Source organism: Haematobia irritans, chromosome 4 (genome assembly GCF_050003625.1).
Source record: "Haematobia irritans isolate KBUSLIRL chromosome 4, ASM5000362v1, whole genome shotgun sequence".
NCBI lineage: Eukaryota > Metazoa > Arthropoda > Insecta > Diptera > Muscidae > Haematobia > Haematobia irritans.
In genome coordinates this window covers 63164622-63186476 of record NC_134400.1, presented here as the reverse complement: position 1 = coordinate 63186476, position 21855 = coordinate 63164622, and the positions used below count along the sequence as shown (strand labels likewise).

The 21855-nt window shown below is 33.5% G+C and overlaps 2 protein-coding genes across 4 annotated transcripts; both read left to right on the top strand.

Annotated features, from left to right (window-relative positions):
• Positions 1-3502: 3502 nt before the first annotated feature.
• Positions 3503-11884, top strand: LOC142232785 (uncharacterized). Its single transcript, XM_075303454.1, has 4 exons — positions 3503-3638; positions 7358-7501; positions 11192-11265; positions 11332-11884. The coding sequence occupies exons 2-4, from the start codon at positions 7366-7368 to the stop codon at positions 11458-11460; spliced, it is 339 nt and encodes a 112-aa protein (XP_075159569.1). The 5' UTR covers positions 3503-3638; positions 7358-7365; the 3' UTR covers positions 11461-11884.
• Positions 11885-14382: 2498 nt separating this feature from the next.
• LOC142232783 (uncharacterized) lies at positions 14383-20143 on the top strand. Of its 3 annotated transcripts, none has more exons than XR_012721210.1 (3): positions 14383-15784; positions 19469-19527; positions 19865-19982. XR_012721210.1 is itself a non-coding variant. In XM_075303451.1 (3 exons), exons 1-3 carry the CDS (start codon positions 14383-14385, stop codon positions 19916-19918), a joined length of 1401 nt encoding a protein of 466 aa, XP_075159566.1. In that variant the 3' UTR covers positions 19919-20143. The 3 variants fall into 3 exon arrangements, 2 of the variants coding, with proteins under 2 accessions (XP_075159566.1, XP_075159565.1); XM_075303451.1 differs by having other exon boundaries at positions 14383-15670; positions 19865-20143; XM_075303450.1 differs by lacking the exon at positions 19469-19527 and having other exon boundaries at positions 14383-15670; positions 19865-20143.
• The last annotated feature ends 1712 nt before the right edge of the window (positions 20144-21855 follow it).

Sequence of the window (21855 nt, the reverse complement as noted above, 5' to 3'; positions counted from 1 at the left end):
GCAAATTTAAAAAACTCATATGTTATTCGGTCTTCTCCGGGTGCTTTATTTAACTTTGCTTTTGATAGGAACTCTCTTACTTCAAATAGAGTGATATCTGCATCTAAATCTTCATCAAACATGTTCATATGTGCATAGAGAAAATCTGAAGATAGCTGTGGCTGATTTAGAAGTTGTTGGAAGTGAGCTTTAAAGGCGGAAGCTGACACCTGCATATTTTGTGTCGTTTCTTCATTTCGAATTTCTTTAACAATCTTCCACCAGTCTTTTGAGTCATTTGCGAAGTCTATTTTTTTCTCTAGATTAATTTGGTATTGGATTTTAGCATTACGGCATATCTCTTTATATTTTTTGTTTAGATGTATATAACGATTTTTGTTTTCATCTGTGCTCTCCTTTCTGTATTTACAAAGACTCTTAAAAGAAGCCTTCCTGGCATTAAAACACTGTATGTTAAACCATCGTTCCTTTTTTGGAAAATTAACATAATTCTTAATGCATGATTTATTTGCTTCTTTTATTATTTTTCCAATCTCATTGAAACTATATGGTGATTGTTGCCTCCGTGATTCTATTAAGTTTTGCACTTTACTTTTGTATTCTGAAGATTTTCTATCATTCCATTGCAGTTTGGGAAGGAGTGACTTTTTAATATCTTCAAATTTCCTCTCTATAAATGTCATAGATAAAACTATTGGCATATGATCCGACCAAGTCTGTTTATCAACTTTAAATGAATCAATTGAATAAAGTAATTCTTGAGATATCGCACATATATCGTTGACGGAGGTGCCTATAGTACTCACAAAAGTAAATTCCCCAAAATTATCCCCTTTTGTCATTCCATTTGTGATAACTAGACTGTGGTCGCAGCAAAAGTTTATGAATTCTCTTCCCCTTGAATTTATTTCATTGTCTTTTGATCTCCTTTCGTCGAGTCCTGCGTAAAATGTTGATTTAAAGGGTTCATCAATAATGTTTTGCAGTGAACCAATAGGGACGTTTAAGTCGCCAATTAATATAGGATTTTCTTTATCATATTCTCTGAATAGGTCATCAAGTTTGGACAATTGTTCTTTCCATGTCGCATTTCTCATATAAAGGGTGATTCTTTTGAGGTTAGGATTTTCATGCATTAGTATTTGACAGATCACGTGGGATTTCAGACATGGTGTCAAAGAGAAAGATGCTCAGTATGCTTTGACATTTCATCATGAATAGCCGAACGATCTGCCACAACGTCGAATTTTCAGTGAATGGGCCCTAGAAAAGTTGGCAGAAAATCCGCTTTTTTATCGACAAATTTTGTTCAGCGATGAGGCTCATTTCTGGTTGAATGGCTACGTAAATAAGCAAAATTGCCGCATTTGGAGTGAAGAGCAACCAGAAGCCGTTCAAGAACTGCCCATGCATCCCGAAAAATGCACTGTTTGGTGTGGTTTGTACGCTGGTGGAATCATTGGACCGTATTTTTTCAAAGATGCTGTTGGACGCAACGTTACGTGAATGGCGATCGCTATCGTTCGATGCTAACAAACTTTTTGTTGCCAAAAATGGAAGAACTGAACTTGGTTGACATGTGGTTTCAACAAGATGGCGCTACATGCCACACAGCTCGCGATTCTATGGCCATTTTGAGGGAAAACTTCGGAGAACAATTCATCTCAAGAAATGGACCGGTAAGTTGGCCACCAAGATCATGCGATTTGACGCCTTTAGACTATTTTTTGTGGGGCTACGTCAAGTCTAAAGTCTACAGAAATAAGCCAGCAACTATTCCAGCTTTGGAAGACAACATTTCCGAAGAAATTCGGGCTATTCCGGCCGAAATGCTCGAAAAAGTTGCCCAAAATTGGACTTTCCGAATGGACCACCTAAGACGCAGCCGCGGTCAACATTTAAATGAAATTATCTTCAAAAAGTAAATGTCATGGACCAATCTAACGTTTCAAATAAAGAACCGATGAGATTTTGCAAATTTTATGCGTTTTTTTTTAAAAAAAAGTTATCAAGCTCTTAACAAATCACCCTTTACATTGGGATAATGTTGAAATTATTTCTTCCCATTGTGATATTAATTATACCTATATCACCAAACTTAGAATACGAATATTTCATACTTCTATCACACAATCGTTTTTTTATCCCATACAAGCAACCTCCAATTCCTCTTCCAAATCTTGAGTGTCTTACTGCAGGATCCCAAAAAAATTCAAAATCGCCGAAGTATTTGTTGAACAATTCAGTTTTTTCCAAACAGATGTGCGTTTCCAGCAAGACAAATATATCAAAATTATTTATGTAGTTGAAAAAATCTGTATATAATATTTTATTTTCTAAACCATGAACATTGTACGATAATATATTTATATTTAAGGCTTCATTCAAGTTCTCGCTTTCACATATATTGCCTGATTTTAGTTTTTTTGGTTGATTTTAGCTAGCAAATTGTCGTATTGGATATTTATAAGATTTATCTTATCTCCATAGAGCTCCTTTATAATGTTTTCTGCTCCGTCCTTCCCAGCCAATAGTTGTCTGTTTTTTGACCATGACATCCACTTGGTTCCTATTTTTATGGAGTCATTTTTAACAAAAACTTTGTGGGTCTTGTCGATTGCTAGTATTTCGGCTCTCAATTGCATTAAAACCTTCCTGTCTTGTTGCCTCTCCTCACAAAGGTCTTTTTCAATTTTTATGCTAGTTCCTGCTAGCTTGTTTAAGTTTTTGAAGATCATTGATGCCATGTCTTCTGTTTGCATTTCCGCTATCACACATATTTTGTTGTCAGAGTTATAAAGAACTCGTGCCGATTCAATTTTAACGTTGTTCAGTTTGAGTATGTTAGTGCAAATGAGTTCTGCAGACTGTTTGGGCGACCCTTGTTTTGAAATTCCTCTAAAAATAACGTTTTTACGTTTGGATTGATCGATTAGTCTTCGGAGACGTTCGTGGTCTTTTTTCCGTTCTAATTTGAGGATTTCTAATTCAGTTTTCATTGCCTCATTTTCTGCCTTCAATACTTCATATTTCGAATCGATGTCTGATATATGCTGTTTAACGTCCTCTATGTCAGCTTTTGTCGATAAATTTTTTAATTTTTCGCTCATAATCGATTCCATGGAGCTTCTCATAATTTTCATCAACTCAGAAAGTTCTACATTTCCCACTAACTTATTTGTCATAGATGCAGCAGATTCATCTGGTGATGTTTCTCTTAAAATTCGCTTAGCCGAGTTTGTATTTGAGATCTTAGCTGTAGTAACAGGTGTTTGTGACATATTGAACGATTTTTCTTTGTGTTGAAAGTATGACAATGCCCTCACACCAATTTGTTAGGTATCACTAGTGGAAACAGCTGATGCGTTGTTCGGTGTGACGTTTTACTACTTTTATAAACAACTATGTACCAAATCAGCCAGTATTTTGCGAGAAAGAGAACAGATGATTTTGTTTTTGTGTTCCAAATGAGTGGTTTTCAGTTTTAGTTCTTTCCAATAAAATTGATTGAATTGTAAAAATATTTAATTGTTTTATGCAATAATCACCGAAAAACGGCTTCCACCAACAGCATGTGTGTTTTCCATCAACGACGTTCCGGATTTGTGACGGGTTTCAATAGCCTACAAATGCTTGTGGTAACTTTAAACCAAATTTCATTCGGACCGCCCAAAAACGCGTACGATCAACTTCCAATCTCTTAAAACTCTTCCTGATCAAGAATATATATACTTTATATAGTCGGAAATCGATATTTCGATGCGTTACAAACGGAATGACAAACTTATTATACCCCGTCACCATTCTATGGTGGTGGGTATAAAAACTGAAATTTGGATATGAATGGTGAAGCTCTGATTCGCTGCGCAAGAAGTCGTGCAGTCAAATTTTTATGTGAAATTTAGAATTTGATATTTGTGGCACTTTTCATAGACAAGTTACTTCGGCGTTCACAGTGGCTCTGTTTTTTTCCGATTAAAAAAATCCGCAGTAGAGGTTCACCATTCATTATATGTTCGTCTACTTCACATATTTCATAAAATTAAAATTGTTTGACTTCCAGTTTTACATATGGATAACGTTGAAGGCAAAGTATTTGTCATTTTGAAAGTATGCTTTAATTCTACGCTTCTTACGCTCGGGTATGCTTTTTTCAATGTATATATGGGCTATACCAAACTATGGAAAACAATCATAGTTGTCAATGGGTTTGGTATAAAAGTTTTTACGGAAAATGTAGACAGTTTTTAACATTTTTTATATAGAAGTCTGCACTTTCGAAGAAACACAAACAGCAAAAGAACAAGTTATCCAAACATTTGTTATATTCAACGAAATTTTGTTTAAAAACTCGAAATAAATATTTCGTAATAAATAAGAGCCGTAAATACTTTTCTAGTATGTGTAAGTCATACATTTGCTGTCAAAAACAAGACCTACTGTTCTACATTCAAATGGAAAGTAAAAGTAATGTGGAATTTCATTCGATTTAATACTGGAAAATATATTGCGATTTCTTTTCTTAAAATACGAATGTAACCAGACATTTTACTCGACTACAAATTTTAAAAATGTTCATTAAAGGCATGTTGTCCTTAGAGTTAGGAGATTCGACGAGGCTTTAAATTAAACTTGGATTCAATGGATCAGACGGAAAACTCAATAAATTATGTCCTGGTGAATTTCGCCCTAAAATTAAATTTGATGCTATTCTGCGCTTCATTGGCTCTCATTACAACTGGACAAGCTTTTGTTCAGTGTGCACATCGGAAAAGATACACACACAGATTTCCATGTGAATGACAACAAACTAATTTTTGAGGTGACTTCTTATGTATTCTCATCTGCTGAATTCGAAAATAGAGGTTACATTTGTTTATGGAACAGTTTTTGATATATCCTTATATTTTTAGTTTTTCGTCCTTTTTTCCGATTATATCGTTGTTAGAACTTAATGCAAGGTATTGGGATGACGAACAAACAATTGGATCTGAGATAAGTGGTTCAAAATATATCGATGAAAATGGGCAACATTAAAATAATCATGTTTTACAGTGATACTTTGCCGGCGGAAAAGTACAAACATTGTTTCTCTTCATGCTCGTAAAGGTGATACTTCGACGTAAGAATTAAGACCAACTAGAAGAAAGCTCGAGACATGTTTTGTATAATGAAAAAAGAAAAGCTAAAAATATAAGAATTTCTCAAAAACTGTTCGATAAAAAAAGTAACCTCTATTCATCATATGAAAATATATAAAAAGTCGCCTTTCATTAAATGTACATTTTTAGTGTAAACTAGTGTAATTATTCGAAAAATCCAAAAATCCAGACGAATCGTAATCTCGACTGGCTAACTGGCTGCTGCACAAGTTATGATTTTGATTCTTACATTAAGATACACTGAAAAGAAATACATGTCGAAATCCGAAGATTTTGTTTCAATTTCATTAATTTTATATTGATTCCGCGGAATTAAACAAAGGTTATATTTAAGACGCAACTCATTTTTAATTTAAGGTTTTTTTCATCACGCAATCTCAAAGTCATCCAGAAACGTGTTAACTAAAATTTAAAAATCGCAAGTCATACCAAACTTAAGTATTAATTATGCTATGATTTGAATCAAAAACATCTAAATACTTAACTTTAAAGTTAAGTTGCAATCAATCTGGTTAGTAACGCTTTCAATAATATAGCAGTTTTTTAGATTCATTGAAGCCGAGTTTACGTTAAAGCCACGTCGAATATCCTAACTCTAATTACAACCCGCCTTCAGTGAAAGGTTTTTTAAATATTTGCTCAAGTATAAGATAAATGCGCCTATACAAGAAACGCATTCTTATTTTAAGAACTAGAAATGGTTGTAGTTACGGCAGTGTATTTTAGAGTGTACATTTAATTAAAAATTCCAAATTTTACTTTCTAGTTGGATGTAGAATTGCAGGTCTTGTTTTTGACTGCAAATGGTTGACTTGCACATATTCGAAAAAATTACGTTAATAGAGGCTCCTGTTTATTATGAGAGCAAATCTAAAAATGTAGTTGGCGTTATTGAAAATATTTTTTCTTCTTTTTTTATTTGGCAGTTTTACAATTTTTACTATATTTTCGTTCCTGTACATTTAACAAATTTTTTAACTCTGAGAGGATTTTCAATATTTCTCTTTTACTACTTTTTATTACGAGTAAAGTAAAGTAACAGAGCTATTGTGTGCGTAAAAGTTTTAAAATTTCTGTAAATAATCAACAATTTATTTGAGGAATATTTGGAACATATATTAACAATTTTTAAAACCGATTAGATGCACGCAAAATTTTTTTTTTTTGATTCAATCACGAAATTAATTGATCCAATTAATTTTTTAATTAAAATGTCTTCAATCACGAAAATGATAGTGTCAATAACAGTTTTAATTGGGCATTCATTAGCAAATTTCGATTAATTTTTTAATTGATTCAATTAAAAATTTAATTGATGTTGATTGCAAAACTCAATAATTTTTTTATTAAAAAGGTATCTATTTTCAATTACTTTCCTAATTGGCTTAGAGTTTTTATTTGGATTAACAATTGATTGTTTGAAATATATTTTTAATTAAAAATTAAAACATGTTCCTCACTTTTTTAACTGACTTAGTCTTCCCAATTTGGTTAAAAAGTTAATTGTATCAATTAATTTTTTAATTAACTATTTTTAAATTTTCAATAATCGACTTAATTAACTTAATGTTAATATCATACTCAAAAAATTATTTGTATCAATTAATTTATTAATTGAAAAATTTTTCAACTTCTATTAACTTTTTAATTGAAAATATTTTGGGGATATTTTTTTCTTGTGGTTTATAATTTGTGTACACAGCCCTGTTTTTTTTTGTTGTGGACTTAAATAAATTTTTGCTACCGAAAATTTTTCTAGAGATGCATACCGGCCTTATGCGAAAAACGAATATCTGCATGTATAGCAATATTAAAGTTGCTGTGTGTGCATGTGCGTTGATAGCTATAAGGATAGTTGTATGTTGATCACATTAAAATACTTTTTTAGACGGTCTTCATTGAATTGTTTTAAACCCCTTTATGAAATCACTGTTTGTCACAAAAGACTTGCAAAAAAATGACAGCGAAAAACTGTAAACGATAGTTTGCCTATATTTTCGTTTTTAAGGAAAGAATTACATTATATTTAATTTTAAATCTGCATATTTATTCTAAATTCAATACAATAAATTTTGGAGTAAATCGTATATGACTTTTACCAAAACCATAACATCATTCTGCAAATGAGGATTTGCAGCAATAGTTTTCCACTGTCCGTTGGTTCCTTATTTCGTACTAATTATACTTTTTTTCAGAACCGACGATGTTTTCGCTAGTGCAAATGGATAATGAAAACTACTATGTAGTTAACACAAAAAGCGTCAAATTTGAGGGAAAAAGCAACTGTGTTGCAAAATATAAAGGTTGCTATTACTCCGCAATACATATAGCTAAAAGCGGTAAGTCAGAAAGTTTTATTATTACATATACACCCTCAAAAAAAATCGCTTCTTTAACATATGTTCCAAACATATTTTGCAGGAAGCACATATATTATTGGATACTGCCGAAATATTAATATGTTTGTTTTATGTGAACATATTATATGTTTGGAAGCATTTTGAGCCCAAAAATAGTATATGCTTGGAAGAATTTTTCACAAAGACGATTGTGCTCATTCCCTAACATACTCGTAATTTTCACTTCCACGAATTTTTTTAGTTCTTGGCACCTTTTTCTGTAACACAAATAATGTTGAAGAAATTATTCACTTTTATAAATTTTTTAAATTTTACCTTTCGCCTGCACGGAGAATCGAACCGAGGACCATACAGTTTGTAAGCCAACACACTATCCACTGGGCTATGCAGCTGTTATAGTCACCAGTAGATAATTATCGTTATAAGTTACATTTATATAGCATAGTTTGCAGCGCCCACGAGCCCATGCAAACATAACATTATTTAACAGAAACATACATTTGTTTGCCACGTGGAGCAGTGGTTAGCATGTCTGCCTTGCAGACATGCTAACCACTCCCTGCTCCGACCGAACACTTTTTTTTTTGTAATTTACACATTTATATTTATACTATATTAAATTTTTATAATAAAACTTCGAAATGTGGGTTATTAAAGATTTATAGTCAGTAACAGTGCTTGATATAAACGAAATTGACTGATTTTTGGATCAAATATTATTTTTTATTGCAAAAATAACAATTTTGTAATAAAAAACTGTTTTTGTTTTTCTTTAATAATTCATTTTAAAGAAAAAGACTTTTTAAATTGTTTTAGCTGCAAAACTCGAACTTAATGCCCGCTTTTATATTTGAAGGTGTCCGTCAACTCCTCGTGGACTACTTATTAATAAAGAGGAACTAAACTTTGTTTTTATACATTTTACTGTGTAATTTTTCACTATTTCCTCCTTATTTTATTTTACTGTCCCAACTCTAAAAAGAGTATAGTGCCCTTTCGAACCAAGAAAAAAATTGTGCCCATAATGCCAAAATGATAAACAAAACACATGTCCACACATACATAAAATGCTGCTCTCAAGGCGAACACATATGCTGTTTGTTTTTCAAATGTATATTCTCTTGGTTCCGAATATCTATTCTCTTTATTCAAATTAAATAATATTTAGACTTAAGCATATCAAATGTTTGGCCTTATCATAAAACAGTTTTCCGAAACAACATACAAGCGGTTTCACAGAAATTGTTCTCTTTTGATTCTTTCGCTGTGTTATGTTGATATCTTTCGTCAACTCTCCCGGTTTCCATCTCTATTTCTTTCTCTATACTCTCTCTCTCTGTCGCTCTCTGAACGAAATATCACAACATATATATTTTTACTCGAAATTTGTAAATTTATATATGTTTACATTCACACATATTATTTTTATGAAACATTCATGCCCCAAACATAATATATTCTAACATATTAACATATGTGTCCCAAACATTTAGTGTTAGTTTAGGAACATTACATGTTTGCCCTTAAATATATTGTGATTAAAAATTGTGCCCGAAACACATTTTGTTTATATCGGAGCATATGAAAAACATATTTTTCTAACAGTGTAGATATTTATAGAATTAATTTTCAAACAATGCCTTAGATGATAAAATACATCTTGGAAAAATTGAAGCAAGTTTAACCGCAAATTGTAAAAAAATGCATATGTGCAAAGTAGTAAGTAATTCGAATCCATCATAGAAAATACATGTTTAGCGTTTTTTTTAATACAATTTGTGCCAGGTGATGAATTATATTTCGGAAATTCAAATACAACAAATAGCGATTCGTCTCTCCACCAAATCGACTCTAACATTCAGCAAATACCAACAAATGTTTCTAGCATCACACAGCAAATTTCAAATCCTGTAAAATATAACAAAATTTTTCCAGAACATGTCGAAAATTTAAATACATTCGAATGCGAAACATCTCTCAATCATCTTGACTCTAATATTCCACTAAGAAAAAAACATGTTTCTCCAATCACTAAAACTGTATCCTCTACTCTGCCTCTACCACAGCATAATCCAGTTAAATCCAAATCAGCGAAATCGAAAACAGTCTTAATTCCATCATGTCAATCAAAAATTATTCAAATTTCCGATTTGTCTAACACCTTTTGCGATGAATTACCTGCCGAACAGTTAATTACATCAGAATACGAAAAGTCTATCACCACGCGGCCAGAAAAAGTTGAATCTACATCTACTAAATCGTCACAGCAAATTTCAAATCTAGAAAACTGCGACCAAATTCGATCTAGTCAACCAAACATTCGTCAATTCTCTCATTTGTCTAACACCTTTTGCAATGAATTACCTCCCGAAAATTTAATTACATCAGAACGCGTAAAAAATACCACCTCACGGCCAAAAATTGTTGAATCTCTATCTGTTAAATCTTCAAAGCGAATTTCAAATCCAGCAAAATATGACAAAATACCATCTAGTCAATCAAAAATTCGCCAATTCTCCGATTCTCCGTTTAACTCTGAATTCAATAGCAATATGTCTAGCACTCCACTTACATCGAAACATCGCTTTCCTACCAGCTCAGAACATTATTTATCCAATTCTAGTGTCATCGATATAAATTTAATGAAGGACGATATGTTAATAAATGATACTAATTTCAACGAAAAATTGCACAACGATGCTGAAGAACAAAATTTAAACAAGGATGATGTACCTTATATATTGTACGAAGCACTAGATGAAGACTAACAGCCGTATTCATAAAAAGTTAATTGACATTTATGAACGATTGATAAATTATTTCGTGAAAAATAGCATTCATAAACGATTAATAGCTTACCAAACCTTTAACAAGTCTTTGGTAAATTGTAAAAATTTATTGTAGGATGTACCCTTCTTTAACTCTTTGATAAAATTGCAAAATGCTTTTTTTGGCAATACCTATAAATTTATCGCTGTTTTATGCTATTTTGTATATCATTATATGCCAATGCGTATAAAATGGGCGATCTTTTCTTATAAAAACCCTATTTTGATGTAATTTTTCAAAATACTAATGCAAATAAGAGAACTGCACAAATAGACGTACAAAATTCATACCAACCAATATTATGTAAATTTAACTCAATCTTAAACTTCCTTTTGTTACTTTAATGAAAAATGCGTCGAAAATTAGCTCGAGAAATTAAATAGATGAATTCCATTAGATTAGTGATGTGTTTTTAATCACAATAGACTTTATATTCGAATACAATCCGGTTCGATTAATACTAATATTGATACTAACATATTGACTAATTATAAAATGATTGTATATTGTGAGTAATGCATTCTGTATAAATTAATTTAGCCTGGAAAATTATGTTTCGCCACAAAATCATTAAAATGTTGAGACTTTATTTTCATTAAGATCAACCGGTTATAATTCGATCTTCATCACTACGATGAAAATGACAAGATGTAACGACATGTGTTGCCACCTTATCACTAAAAACGCATGATAACTATAATAGTGTTATTAATGATTAATGAATACCTATTTTTATATAAGGCTTATAGAATAAAAAGAGCGTAATAGCTATCACTGGTTTAGAGTGCACGTTAATGATTTTTTATGAATAAAGCCGTTAATTTTCAAACAATGCCTTAGATGATAAAATACATCTTGGAAAAATTGAAGCAAGTTTAACCGCAAATTGTAAAAAAATGCATATGTGCAAAGTAGTAAGTAATTCGAATCCATCATAGAAAATACATGTTTAGCGTTTTTTTTAATACAATTTGTGCCAGGTGATGAATTATATTTCGGAAATTCAAATACAACAAATAGCGATTCGTCTCTCCACCAAATCGACTCTAACATTCAGCAAATACCAACAAATGTTTCTAGCATCACACAGCAAATTTCAAAATCTGTAAAATATAACAAAATTATTCCGAAACATGTCGAAAATTTAAATATACCCGAATGCGAAACATTTCTCAATCATCTTGACTCTAATATTCAACAAAGACAAAAACACGTTTCTCCTATCACGAAAAATTTATCCTCTACCACCACACGGCAAAAAAATTGATTACACATCAACAAAATCGTTACAGCAAATTTCAAATCCTGTAAAATATAACAAAATTTTTCCAGAACATGTCGAAAATTTAAATACATTCGAATGCGAAACATCTCTCAATCATCTTGACTCTAATATTCCACTAAGAAAAAAACATGTTTCTCCAATCACTAAAACTGTATCCTCTACTCTGCCTCTACCACAGCATAATCCAGTTAAATCCAAATCAGCGAAATCGAAGACAGACTTAATTCCATCATGTCAATCAAAAATTATTCAAATTTCCGATTTGTCTAACACCTTTTGCGATGAATTACCTGCCGAACAGTTAATTACATCAGAATACGAAAAGTCTATCACCACGCGGCCAGAAAAAGTTGAATCTACATCTACTAAATCGTCACAGCAAATTTCAAATCTAGAAAACTATGACCAAAATCGATCTAGTCAACCAAACATTCGTCAATTCTCTCATTTGTCTAACACCTTTTGCAATGAATTACCTCCCGAAAATTTAATTACATCAGAACGCGTAAAAAATACCACCTCACGGCCAAAAATTGTTGAATCTCTATCTGTTAAATCTTCAAAGCGAATTTCAAATCCAGCAAAATATGACAAAATACCATCTAGTCAATCAAAAATTCGCCAATTCTCCGATTCTCCGTTTAACTCTGAATTCAATAGCAATATGTCTAGCACTCCACTTACATCGAAACATCGCTTTCCTACCAGCTCAGAACATTATTTATCCAATTCTAGTGTCATCGATATAAATTTAATGAAGGACGATATGTTAATAAATGATACTAATTTCAACGAAAAATTGCACAACGATGCTGAAGAACAAAATTTAAACAAGGATGATGTACCTTATATATTGTACGAAGCACTAGATGAAGACTAACAGCCGTATTCATAAAAAGTTAATTGACATTTATGAACGATTGATAAATTATTTCGTGAAAAATAGCATTCATAAACGATTAATAGCTTACCAAACCTTTAACAAGTCTTTGGTAAATTGTAAAAATTTATTGTAGGATGTACCCTTCTTTAACTCTTTGATAAAATTGCAAAATGCTTTTTTGGCAATACCTATAAATTTATTGCTGTTTTATGTTATTTTGTATATCATTATATGCCAATGCGTATAAAATGGGCGATCTTTTCTTATAAAAACCCTATTTTGATGTAATTTTTCAAAATACTAATCCAAATAAGAGAACTGCACAAATAGACGTACAAAATTCATACCAACCAATATTATGTAAATTTAACGTCATCTTAAACTTCCTTTTGTTACTTTAATGAAAAATGCGTCGAAAATTAGCTCGAGAAATTAAATAGATGAATTCCATTAGATTAATGATGTGTTTTTAATCACAATAGACTTTATATTCGAATACAATCCGGTTCGATTAACACTAATATTGATACTAACATATTGACTAATTATAAAATGATTGTATATTGTGAGTAATGCATTCTGTATAAATTAATTTAGCCTGGAAATTATGTTTCGCCACAAAATCATTAAAATGTTGAGACTTTATTTTCATTAAGATCAACCGGTTATAATTCGATCTTCATCACTACGATGAAAATGACAAGATGTAACGACATGTGTTGCCACCTTATCACTAAAAACGCATGATAACTATAATAGTGTTATTAATGATTAATGAATACCTATTTTTATATAAGGCTTATAGAATAAAAAGAGCGTAATAGCTATCACTGGTTTAGAGTGCACGTTAATGATTTTTTATGAATAAGGTCGTATATCGTTGCATCGTCTGACAGCGAAATTAATAATCAAATGCATTTGTCAATTGAACACAGATATAATATTATGGATTCTACTTCCTGCAGAGATACTAATAATGTAGGTAATCAAACATACGACACTTTAGCAGATTCCGATTTCTCAAAAACTGATATTTTCTCAAAAAATACGTCCTGTAAGATCGCTGAAAAAAACAACCGCACTTCCAACAGTCTTTTGTCCAGAGATAATTTAAATGTTACAGATTCAACATCATCTATTCAAAACACAACGTCAGATACAGAATACCAACCAAATTCAACGGAAAATATAACGGATTCGTCATTGGATAATCGGTCAGATTCAAATAATAACTCCATATTTTCAGACAAGCAAATAAAGCCGATAGAAAAACCTGTTAATATAACCAACCTATTGCAGAAAAATCCAGGCATAAAATCTAAACAACATTTTTGCATTTTTTGCAATAAGCTGCAATGCAAAATTTCAAGGCACTTCGTGCTTAAACATAAAACAGAAAAACGTGTAAAACGAGCCATAGCTTTGCCCAAAAACAGTATTGAACGCTTGACAATTTTTGATTATATGCGCAAGGAGGGTGACTATATTCATAATACTAAAAGTGATCTAAACACAGGTGTTCTGATAACGACACGAAGAAAACTTAATTTTCCAAAAACTCCTGATGAATACGTTTGCTGCAAAAACTGTAAAGGATTCTATGCTATGAATGGTCTTCGTCATCATCTTAAATCTTGTGGACCAAACACTAAAGGATGCAGGAAAAATTTTATCCATGGGCGCCAATTAACACAGTATATTCACTCAGCAGCAAGCGACGTACTAAAGTACAGGAAATATTTCCTGTACTTAATAAAGATGAGATAACTAAAGAAATTCGTTACGATGAACTGATAATTAAATTCGGGAACAAATTGGCGGAAAAGCTTGTACCAACATCAACATGATCAAGTAAGAGCTAACATGAGACTTTTAGGTCGATTCAAAATGGAATTTAAAAAACTGGTACCAGAAATTAATGAACTAAAGGAAATATTTAAACCATACTTATTTGACCAAGCGATTAAAGCATTACGTACTACTGCAAAATGGGATATGCATACAGGATTTAAAACACCTGCTGTCGCAGCGAGTCTTTCAACACTAATAAAAAAATGCGCAAGAACACAACGTGCCAAATTTATAAAATCTCAGAGCGATGACTTAAAGGAGCAATTGGAAAACTTTATGGCCCTTTGGGAGGAAGAGACACCAACGCAAATAAATCGCAGAGCAGTGTTAGATCAACAAAAACTTAAAAGGTTAGAGGAAGTAACTCTACCATCAAAAAATGATATTAAAAAAATGTCCTATCTTCGTACAAAAATTAAAAGTTGTTTAAAAACGTTATCAAATACTGTTTGGAAAACATTGGTTCAATCGGCTTTGGCTTATATTCAGATGTATAACAGGAGGAGAGCAGGGGAAACAGAACGAATTTTAATAGAAAATTACCAAGCAAAAAATACAATTGTCGATAATATGTCGGAGGATCTGAAAAAAATGAAGTCGAAAGAGTCAATGGCTTATGCAAAACAATTCGCCAGAGTAAGTCTGACCGGAAAACTTGACAGACCTGTTAGCATTTTGCTGGACAAAATGTGCCAAAGAGCCGTTGACACCATATTAAAATACCGCAAGAGAGCAGGAATTATTAATAATCCGTATATTTTCGGCCGTAGAGTTACTTCAGAATTTGCCAAGAAATATTATCGAGCTTGTCCATTAATGAGGAAATTTGCCAACGAATGTGGTGCTGAAATGCCTCATACTTTAAGGGGAACGATGCTCCGAAAGCATATTGCGACCTATTCGTCAATATTAAATATTGAAGAAGTCGATGTTGATAGACTAGCCATCTTTTTAGGTCACCACGAAGATATTCACAAGAATCACTATCGGCTACCCGTTCCAATTGCAGAAATTACGACAGTCTCAAAACTTTTAAGGTCAGCGGCAGGGTTAGATGAGGATGATGATGACAATGAGGATGAGGAAGAGGAAAATGACGATGGTAGTGACGCTGACGATGACGATGATGAGGATGATGGCGTGGATGAGGTAGATGAGGTGGAAAACATTGGCGTTGATCACAACGAAGATAGTGATGGAGAGGAGAGCATTATTGACTTAATGGACATATTCAATAAGCAAGATGAAATGTATGAAAAATCGGAAAACGTATCTCAGCCAAAAAAAAAGAAGAGGAGTAGTAAGTGAAATTATAATTATTAACAAAATGTATATATATACAATATATCTTCACAATTTTTATTTCTGACGTCAAAATCTTGTATTGTTTATACCCATGATAAAACTATTAAAGGTACTCTGCATGTGCTGCCTTAAAAGTTCTCCTGATGAAAGGGGACATAGATATAGTTCTTATTCAAGAACCATATGTTTATAAAAACAAAATATGTGAATTAAGTTCTCCGGGGTTCAAACTATTGCAGTATAGTGGTAATGATGTAAATCGAGCCTGTATAATTGCTAAAAACGAGCTCAACTTGTGTCTGCTTCCTTCAATGTGCAATACAGACACTGTCGTTGCCAGTTTAGAAATAGCCAAATGCAAATATTGGGTATCTTCGGTCTACATGGGACATGACAGGGAGATGCCTCCATATGCCGTTAAGACCTTAGTGGAGGAGTCACGGAAAACAAAGACGAAACTCATTATGGGATGCGATGCGAATGCACATCATAGTATATGGGGAAGTAGTGATACTAATGCAAGGGGAGAGTCGCTAATAGAGTTTATTTTGCGTACTAATCTGGTAGTTTGCAACAAGGGAGATGTCCCAACCTTTGTCACTAAAATGAGGCAAGAGGTTTTGGACATCACCTTGGCCTCGCAAGAACTGAATGAAATGATATCTGAGTGGCAGGTTTTAAGTGAACACAGCTTCTCAGATCATCGCTACATCAGTTTCAAATTTGATGTTCATATCACCAAGATCATATTTCCGCCAAATGTTAGGAAAGCTGACTGGAATAGGTATAGGGAATCGTTCAATATGATGATACCGGAAATAACAGAGACAAATATGAGAAATGTGCATGATATCGAATACGCAGTGGAGCGGATTACTAAGGCCTTCAACATCTCACTGAAAGGGAAACAAAAGCCAAGGGGGAAACATCGACCACCATGGTGGTCTACGGAATTAAGTAATATGAGGAAATCCTGCAGGAAGCTCTTTAACAAGGCAAAGTCCACCAGAGCTTCTGAGGACTGGGACGCTTACAAGAAGATTCTGAGAGGATACAAGCGAGAACTGAGAAAGGCTCAGCATAACTCTTGGAATGATTACTGCAGCAGTATTGAGAATACGTCCGAGGCGTCCAGACTACGGAAGGTTCTAGCATCCACCAACTCCGCTCCAGGTTTCATTAAAACATCGGAGGGCAATTGGACAACGTCCAGTGAGGAGACGCTGGAGGCACTATTGGACACACATTTTCCTGGAAATCAGACGGTTGAACCATGTACTGGCGGTGCCACAGTTGCTCAGCGGTCGTTTCCTGTCGAGGAAATTGTATCGGAAACTAGAATAAGATGGGCGCTAAATAGCTTTGGACCATTCAAATCCCCTGGACCTGATGGAATTACTCCGGCGGAGTTACAAGCTGTAACTGACAAAATTATCCCCTGGTTGTCGGTGATATATAAAGGATGTATCAACTTATCATATATCCCAGGAAAGTGGAGGGAAACAAAAGTCGTCTTCATACCTAAAGCGGGAAAAGCCTCTCACTCGAGGGCGAAGGATTTCCGACCAATCAGCTTATCCTCATTCCTACTTAAGACTCTGGAGAGGATGATAGATATTTATCTTAGAACTAGCATCGATTCAAGTTTGTTCTCGAAACGACAGCATGCATACTCGAAGGGCAGGTCTACTGAGACCGCACTACATGAACTAGTCAGCTTTATTGAAAGCTCACTATCTGTCAAAGAATACACAATCGTGGCGTTTCTAGACATCGAAGGGGCGTTCAATAATGTCCATCCGAGCTCGATATTAAATGGACTGACAACTCTGAATGTTGATCCATGTATACTCAGGCTGTTAGACGAACTGCTAATGAAGAGACGTATTTCAGCCACACTAGGACAAGCAAACATACAAAAGTATGTGAACAGAGGCACTCCCCAAGGAGGAGTTCTATCACCTCTTCTTTGGAATGTTGCTATAAATAGCCTTCTGGTTACTCTAGAAAAAGAAAGGATAAAAGTGGTGGCATACGCAGATGATGTAGCTCTGGCAGTCAGGGGAAAATTCCCATCCACAATCAGAGATATTATTCAGAGGGCCCTCCGGATGACTGAAAAATGGGCGAAAGACAATGGTCTTGGGGTAAATCCCGCAAAGACAGAATTAGTCATGTACTGCAAAGATCGCAAAACTCCCACGGTTAGGCCTATTTCCTTAGGGGGTATTGAAATTCCCTTTGGTGATTGTGCAAAATACCTTGGCGTTATTTTGGACAGGAAGCTGAACTTTAAGCTTAATATTGAAGAAAGGGCGAGGAAGGCAACTGTAGCTTTGTACTCGTGCAAAAAGGCAATAGGGAAAAAGTGGGGACTAAAACCAAAAATTGTGCATTGGCTATACACGGCAGTGGTTAGACCTATAATGCTATATGGTATTGTAGTCTGGTGGCCGGCACTTCAGAAACCGACTGGTTTAGATAAAGTTCAGCGTATGGCGTGTTTGTGTATTTCAGGCGCATTCAGCAAGACAGGAACAAATTCCCTTAATGTCATGCTGCATCTATTGCCTTTAGACATTTTGGCCAAACAGTCAGCTGCACCAACGGCTGTGCGGTTGCGCGAACTATCGCTGTGGTCGGAAAAAGGTTACGGTCACAGTTCTGTCCTCAAAACAATGTCAGATGTGCCTAACGTAGTGGATTACACTTTGGCGAGTCCACTTTTCGACAAAAAGTTTGAGACTCTAATCCCCAACAGTGAGGCGTGGTGCACACAGACCCCGGGGAATAAAGAATATATAGATTTCTACACTGATGGCTCCAAATTGGATGGACAAGTGGGTTTCGGAGTATATTCTAATGATTTGGAACTTCAAATAGCGAAAAGATTACCTAATCACTGTAGTGTTTTTCAGGCTGAAATATTAGCAATAAGAGAGGTGGCGAATTGGCTGAGAAGTAATGTTCCAAAAAATGTGGGCATTAATATATACTCAGACAGTCAACCTGCAATAAAATCCTTGGACTCTGTGTTCCTCAACTCGAAAACGGCCATCGATTGTCGCAAATCTCTCATTGAGATGGCTGAGCAGTACAATATTCACCTAATATGGGTGCCTGGCCATAGGAACATACCGGGGAACTGCGAAGCCGATGAGTTGGCAAGGCTAGGGACTACCTTACATATTCCAGGGGAACTAGAATTTGTTGGTATGCCCCTAGCTACCTGCAAGCTCATGCTGCGTGAGAAGGCTGTTATGATGGCAAATGTTCGATGGGAGAATTGCAAGGGTTGTAACGACACCAAGCAAATATGGCCCCATTTCAACTTAAACCGCACACTAGATATGCTAATGTTCTCGAGACGTCAGATATCACTCCTGATATCTGCTATAACGGGTCGCTGCCTGATAGGAGATTTTGCAAAAACTATTGGCGCGAAGTATAATGACTATTGTATGAGCTGTCATGATGCGGAGGAAAAAGAATCAATTAAACACCTCTTGTGTGAGTGTCCTGCATTTTGTGTAAAGCGCAAGCAACTTTTAGGAGCATATAGCTTCAGATTACTGGCGGATCTGGAAAACGTTAACTTAAGCAGTCTGCTAATGTTTTTGGAACAATCTGGTTGGTTCAACAAAGAAAAATAATCAAGAAGGTTCAGCGGTTAAAACTAGAAGTGCCCATATGTAATAGGTACTTTTAGTTAATGTGGTATCACAATGGACTGAATAGTCTAAGTGAGCCTGAATCTTAATCGGGCTGCCACTTTAACCTAACGTAACCTAAGGTACTCTACACACAGTCAGCTGTTCACAGCTGGGTACATCCAACTGTCAAACATGTCTGGTTACTATTGGTTACAGTCTACATGCCACGGGTTACTATTGTCAAAAATGTCTGGTTTCATGGGTTGCTATTAGTTTCAGTTTACATGTCACAGGATACTATTGTCTGTTTACTAACATTAATTAAAATAAAATTATAAACAAAACTGACATTTCGATGTACTTGAGTTCTGTTTTTTGCAAGTACCTGGGAATTATTGTATCGTGGTATATACCAACTGTCAAGAAATAAAAAATATTTAAATGTTACTCTATGTCTACAAAATAGTATTTTTGTTTTATCATTTTAATATGTTTTCATTATGGGCACATCTAATGTTTTTTGTATTCATTCTTAGCCTCTCCCTATGGGAAAACAAAACGTGTTCGATGGACATTCGAAGAAACTATAGATATGGAAGATGCATTCGGAGATCCAAAACTTTTAAAAAAATTACCATCGCTATCATAATGCCAGGCAGCAATAAATAAATACAAATCACTACAAAAACGAAGTCCACAACAATTAAAGTCGTGGATGCAGAACAAAATGAAGAAGTAACTCAAAATTGTATTCTATTTTCCGGAAAGTCTTAGACTGAATATATTTTATTTCCCATATTTACATCGATATAAAAGATTTTCATTTAAAATAAATCTTTTTAAATTTTAGTTGTGTTCCTTTACGTACTACTAGTTACTACTTTTACTAGTTTTTACTAGAGACCGTTCCTCACCCCCAAAAAATAGTAAAAGTAGTAAACAATTTTAAGAGAACAATGTCAAAATGCATGTCTCTTTTAAAATTTTTTTACTACAAGTTACTCGACAAATTTTTTCGAGTAAAGGTTGTAGATATGTCATGACAAAAATAATAAAATTTTGTGCAACTTTGTGCTTTAGATTTAACGTGTGGACTCCACAATTTGGAATTTCAAAACAATGCCGAACCAATACCACTTGTTTCGAAAAAAGTACCAAAACATTTACCGACTCACACCAAATTCGGCACACCCTTTAATGGACCAAAAGTACCTCTACGTTTTGAATTTCATGCAAATCGGATAAAAGTTTTAATGTCTATGTCATGAAGACCCCAATTGGGGGGTCGGTTCATATGGAAGCAAAATCAAAACTTAGGCCGAAGTATTCCCATCTTCAAAATTGACCTGCATGTAGAAGAAAAACGTGTATGGTAAAATTTCAGCACTATAGGTTCATTATTGAAGGAAGTAGCCTGATTACAACAGATAGCCAGACAGAGAGACATCGTCTTATAATTTCTCCCTGATCAAGACTATATATACTTTCTATAGTCAGAATTCGTTATTTGTATGTGTTACAAACGGAATGAAAAACCCCACCTTATAAGATACTGATAATATGCGCTATTACTCTACTTTATAGCCCAGAAGCCAGAGTTTTACTTTGATTAAAAATTTTGCAAAAGGAGTACTTTTTATAACAAAGTAAAAACCATAGCTTCTTTCTATCGTAATAAGGATTTCAAAGTTTCCTGCAAAAAATCTGCCATTTGTCAAAAAAATTTCGATATAAAAGTATTTAATTTACCTACATGTTTTGAAAATATTTATTCAAATCACAATGCTTCTTTTGTTTTTTATTTGACATTTTTACAATTTTTAATATATTTTCGTTCCTGTACATTTAACAAATATAGAAATCTGAGAGGATTTTCAATATTTCTCTCTTTTACTACTTTTTACTACGAGTAAAGTAAAGGAACACACCTTTTATATGAATATAATTCAATTAAAAAATTTAAAAAGTTAATTAAATATATCTCAATTTAATCAATGGATCAATTAATTTTTTAATTGACTTTTGTAATTGATGCTACAAATTCGGTGGTTGAGGATGTTTTATTTGTTTGAAACAAATATACATATGTAATATAGAAACGTCTTCAATCACCGAAATTATATTATCAATTACCAAAGCCAATTAAAAATTAATTGATTCAAGTATATATTTAATTTATCAACCAAATTCATATTTTTTTTCCCTGTGTATATATTTTTTATGTAGCTACAGGTTAGCGCATAATGCGAGCATTTAAATAAATTTTTATAATATATCAATTTGTGCTTTAATTTTCTTAATATTGAAGTATTTTTATCTAAGTTATGTAACTTAATTTTTTTTTTGTTTATTTCTTTATAAGTACAATTTATGTTAATAGTTTTAAGTTTAATTGATCTCCTTCAAAACTTTAAACACAGTACAAATATTTCAAAACTATTACAAATAAAAACGTTTATACAAATCCTAAAATGCTTTTAAAATAATGTACAACATATGTGGTTTATTTGTGAGATTATTTAGGTGT

What these genes read in the sequence shown, in the direction of transcription:
- LOC142232785 (XM_075303454.1), top strand. Translation starts at nt 7,366, where the DNA reads ATGTTTTCGCTAGTGCAAATGGATAATGAAAACTACTATGTAGTTAAC. An exon ending in AATACATATAGCTAAAAGCG is followed by an intron (nt 7,502 to 11,191) that starts GTAAGTCAGAAA and finishes ACAATGCCTTAG; the next exon opens with ATGATAAAATACATCTTGGA. An exon ending in AAATGCATATGTGCAAAGTA is followed by an intron (nt 11,266 to 11,331) that starts GTAAGTAATTCG and finishes AATTTGTGCCAG; the next exon opens with GTGATGAATTATATTTCGGA.
- LOC142232783 (XM_075303450.1), top strand. Translation starts at nt 14,383, where the DNA reads ATGAGACTTTTAGGTCGATTCAAAATGGAATTTAAAAAACTGGTACCA. An exon ending in AAAAAAAAAGAAGAGGAGTA is followed by an intron (nt 15,671 to 19,864) that starts GTAAGTGAAATT and finishes ATTCATTCTTAG; the next exon opens with CCTCTCCCTATGGGAAAACA.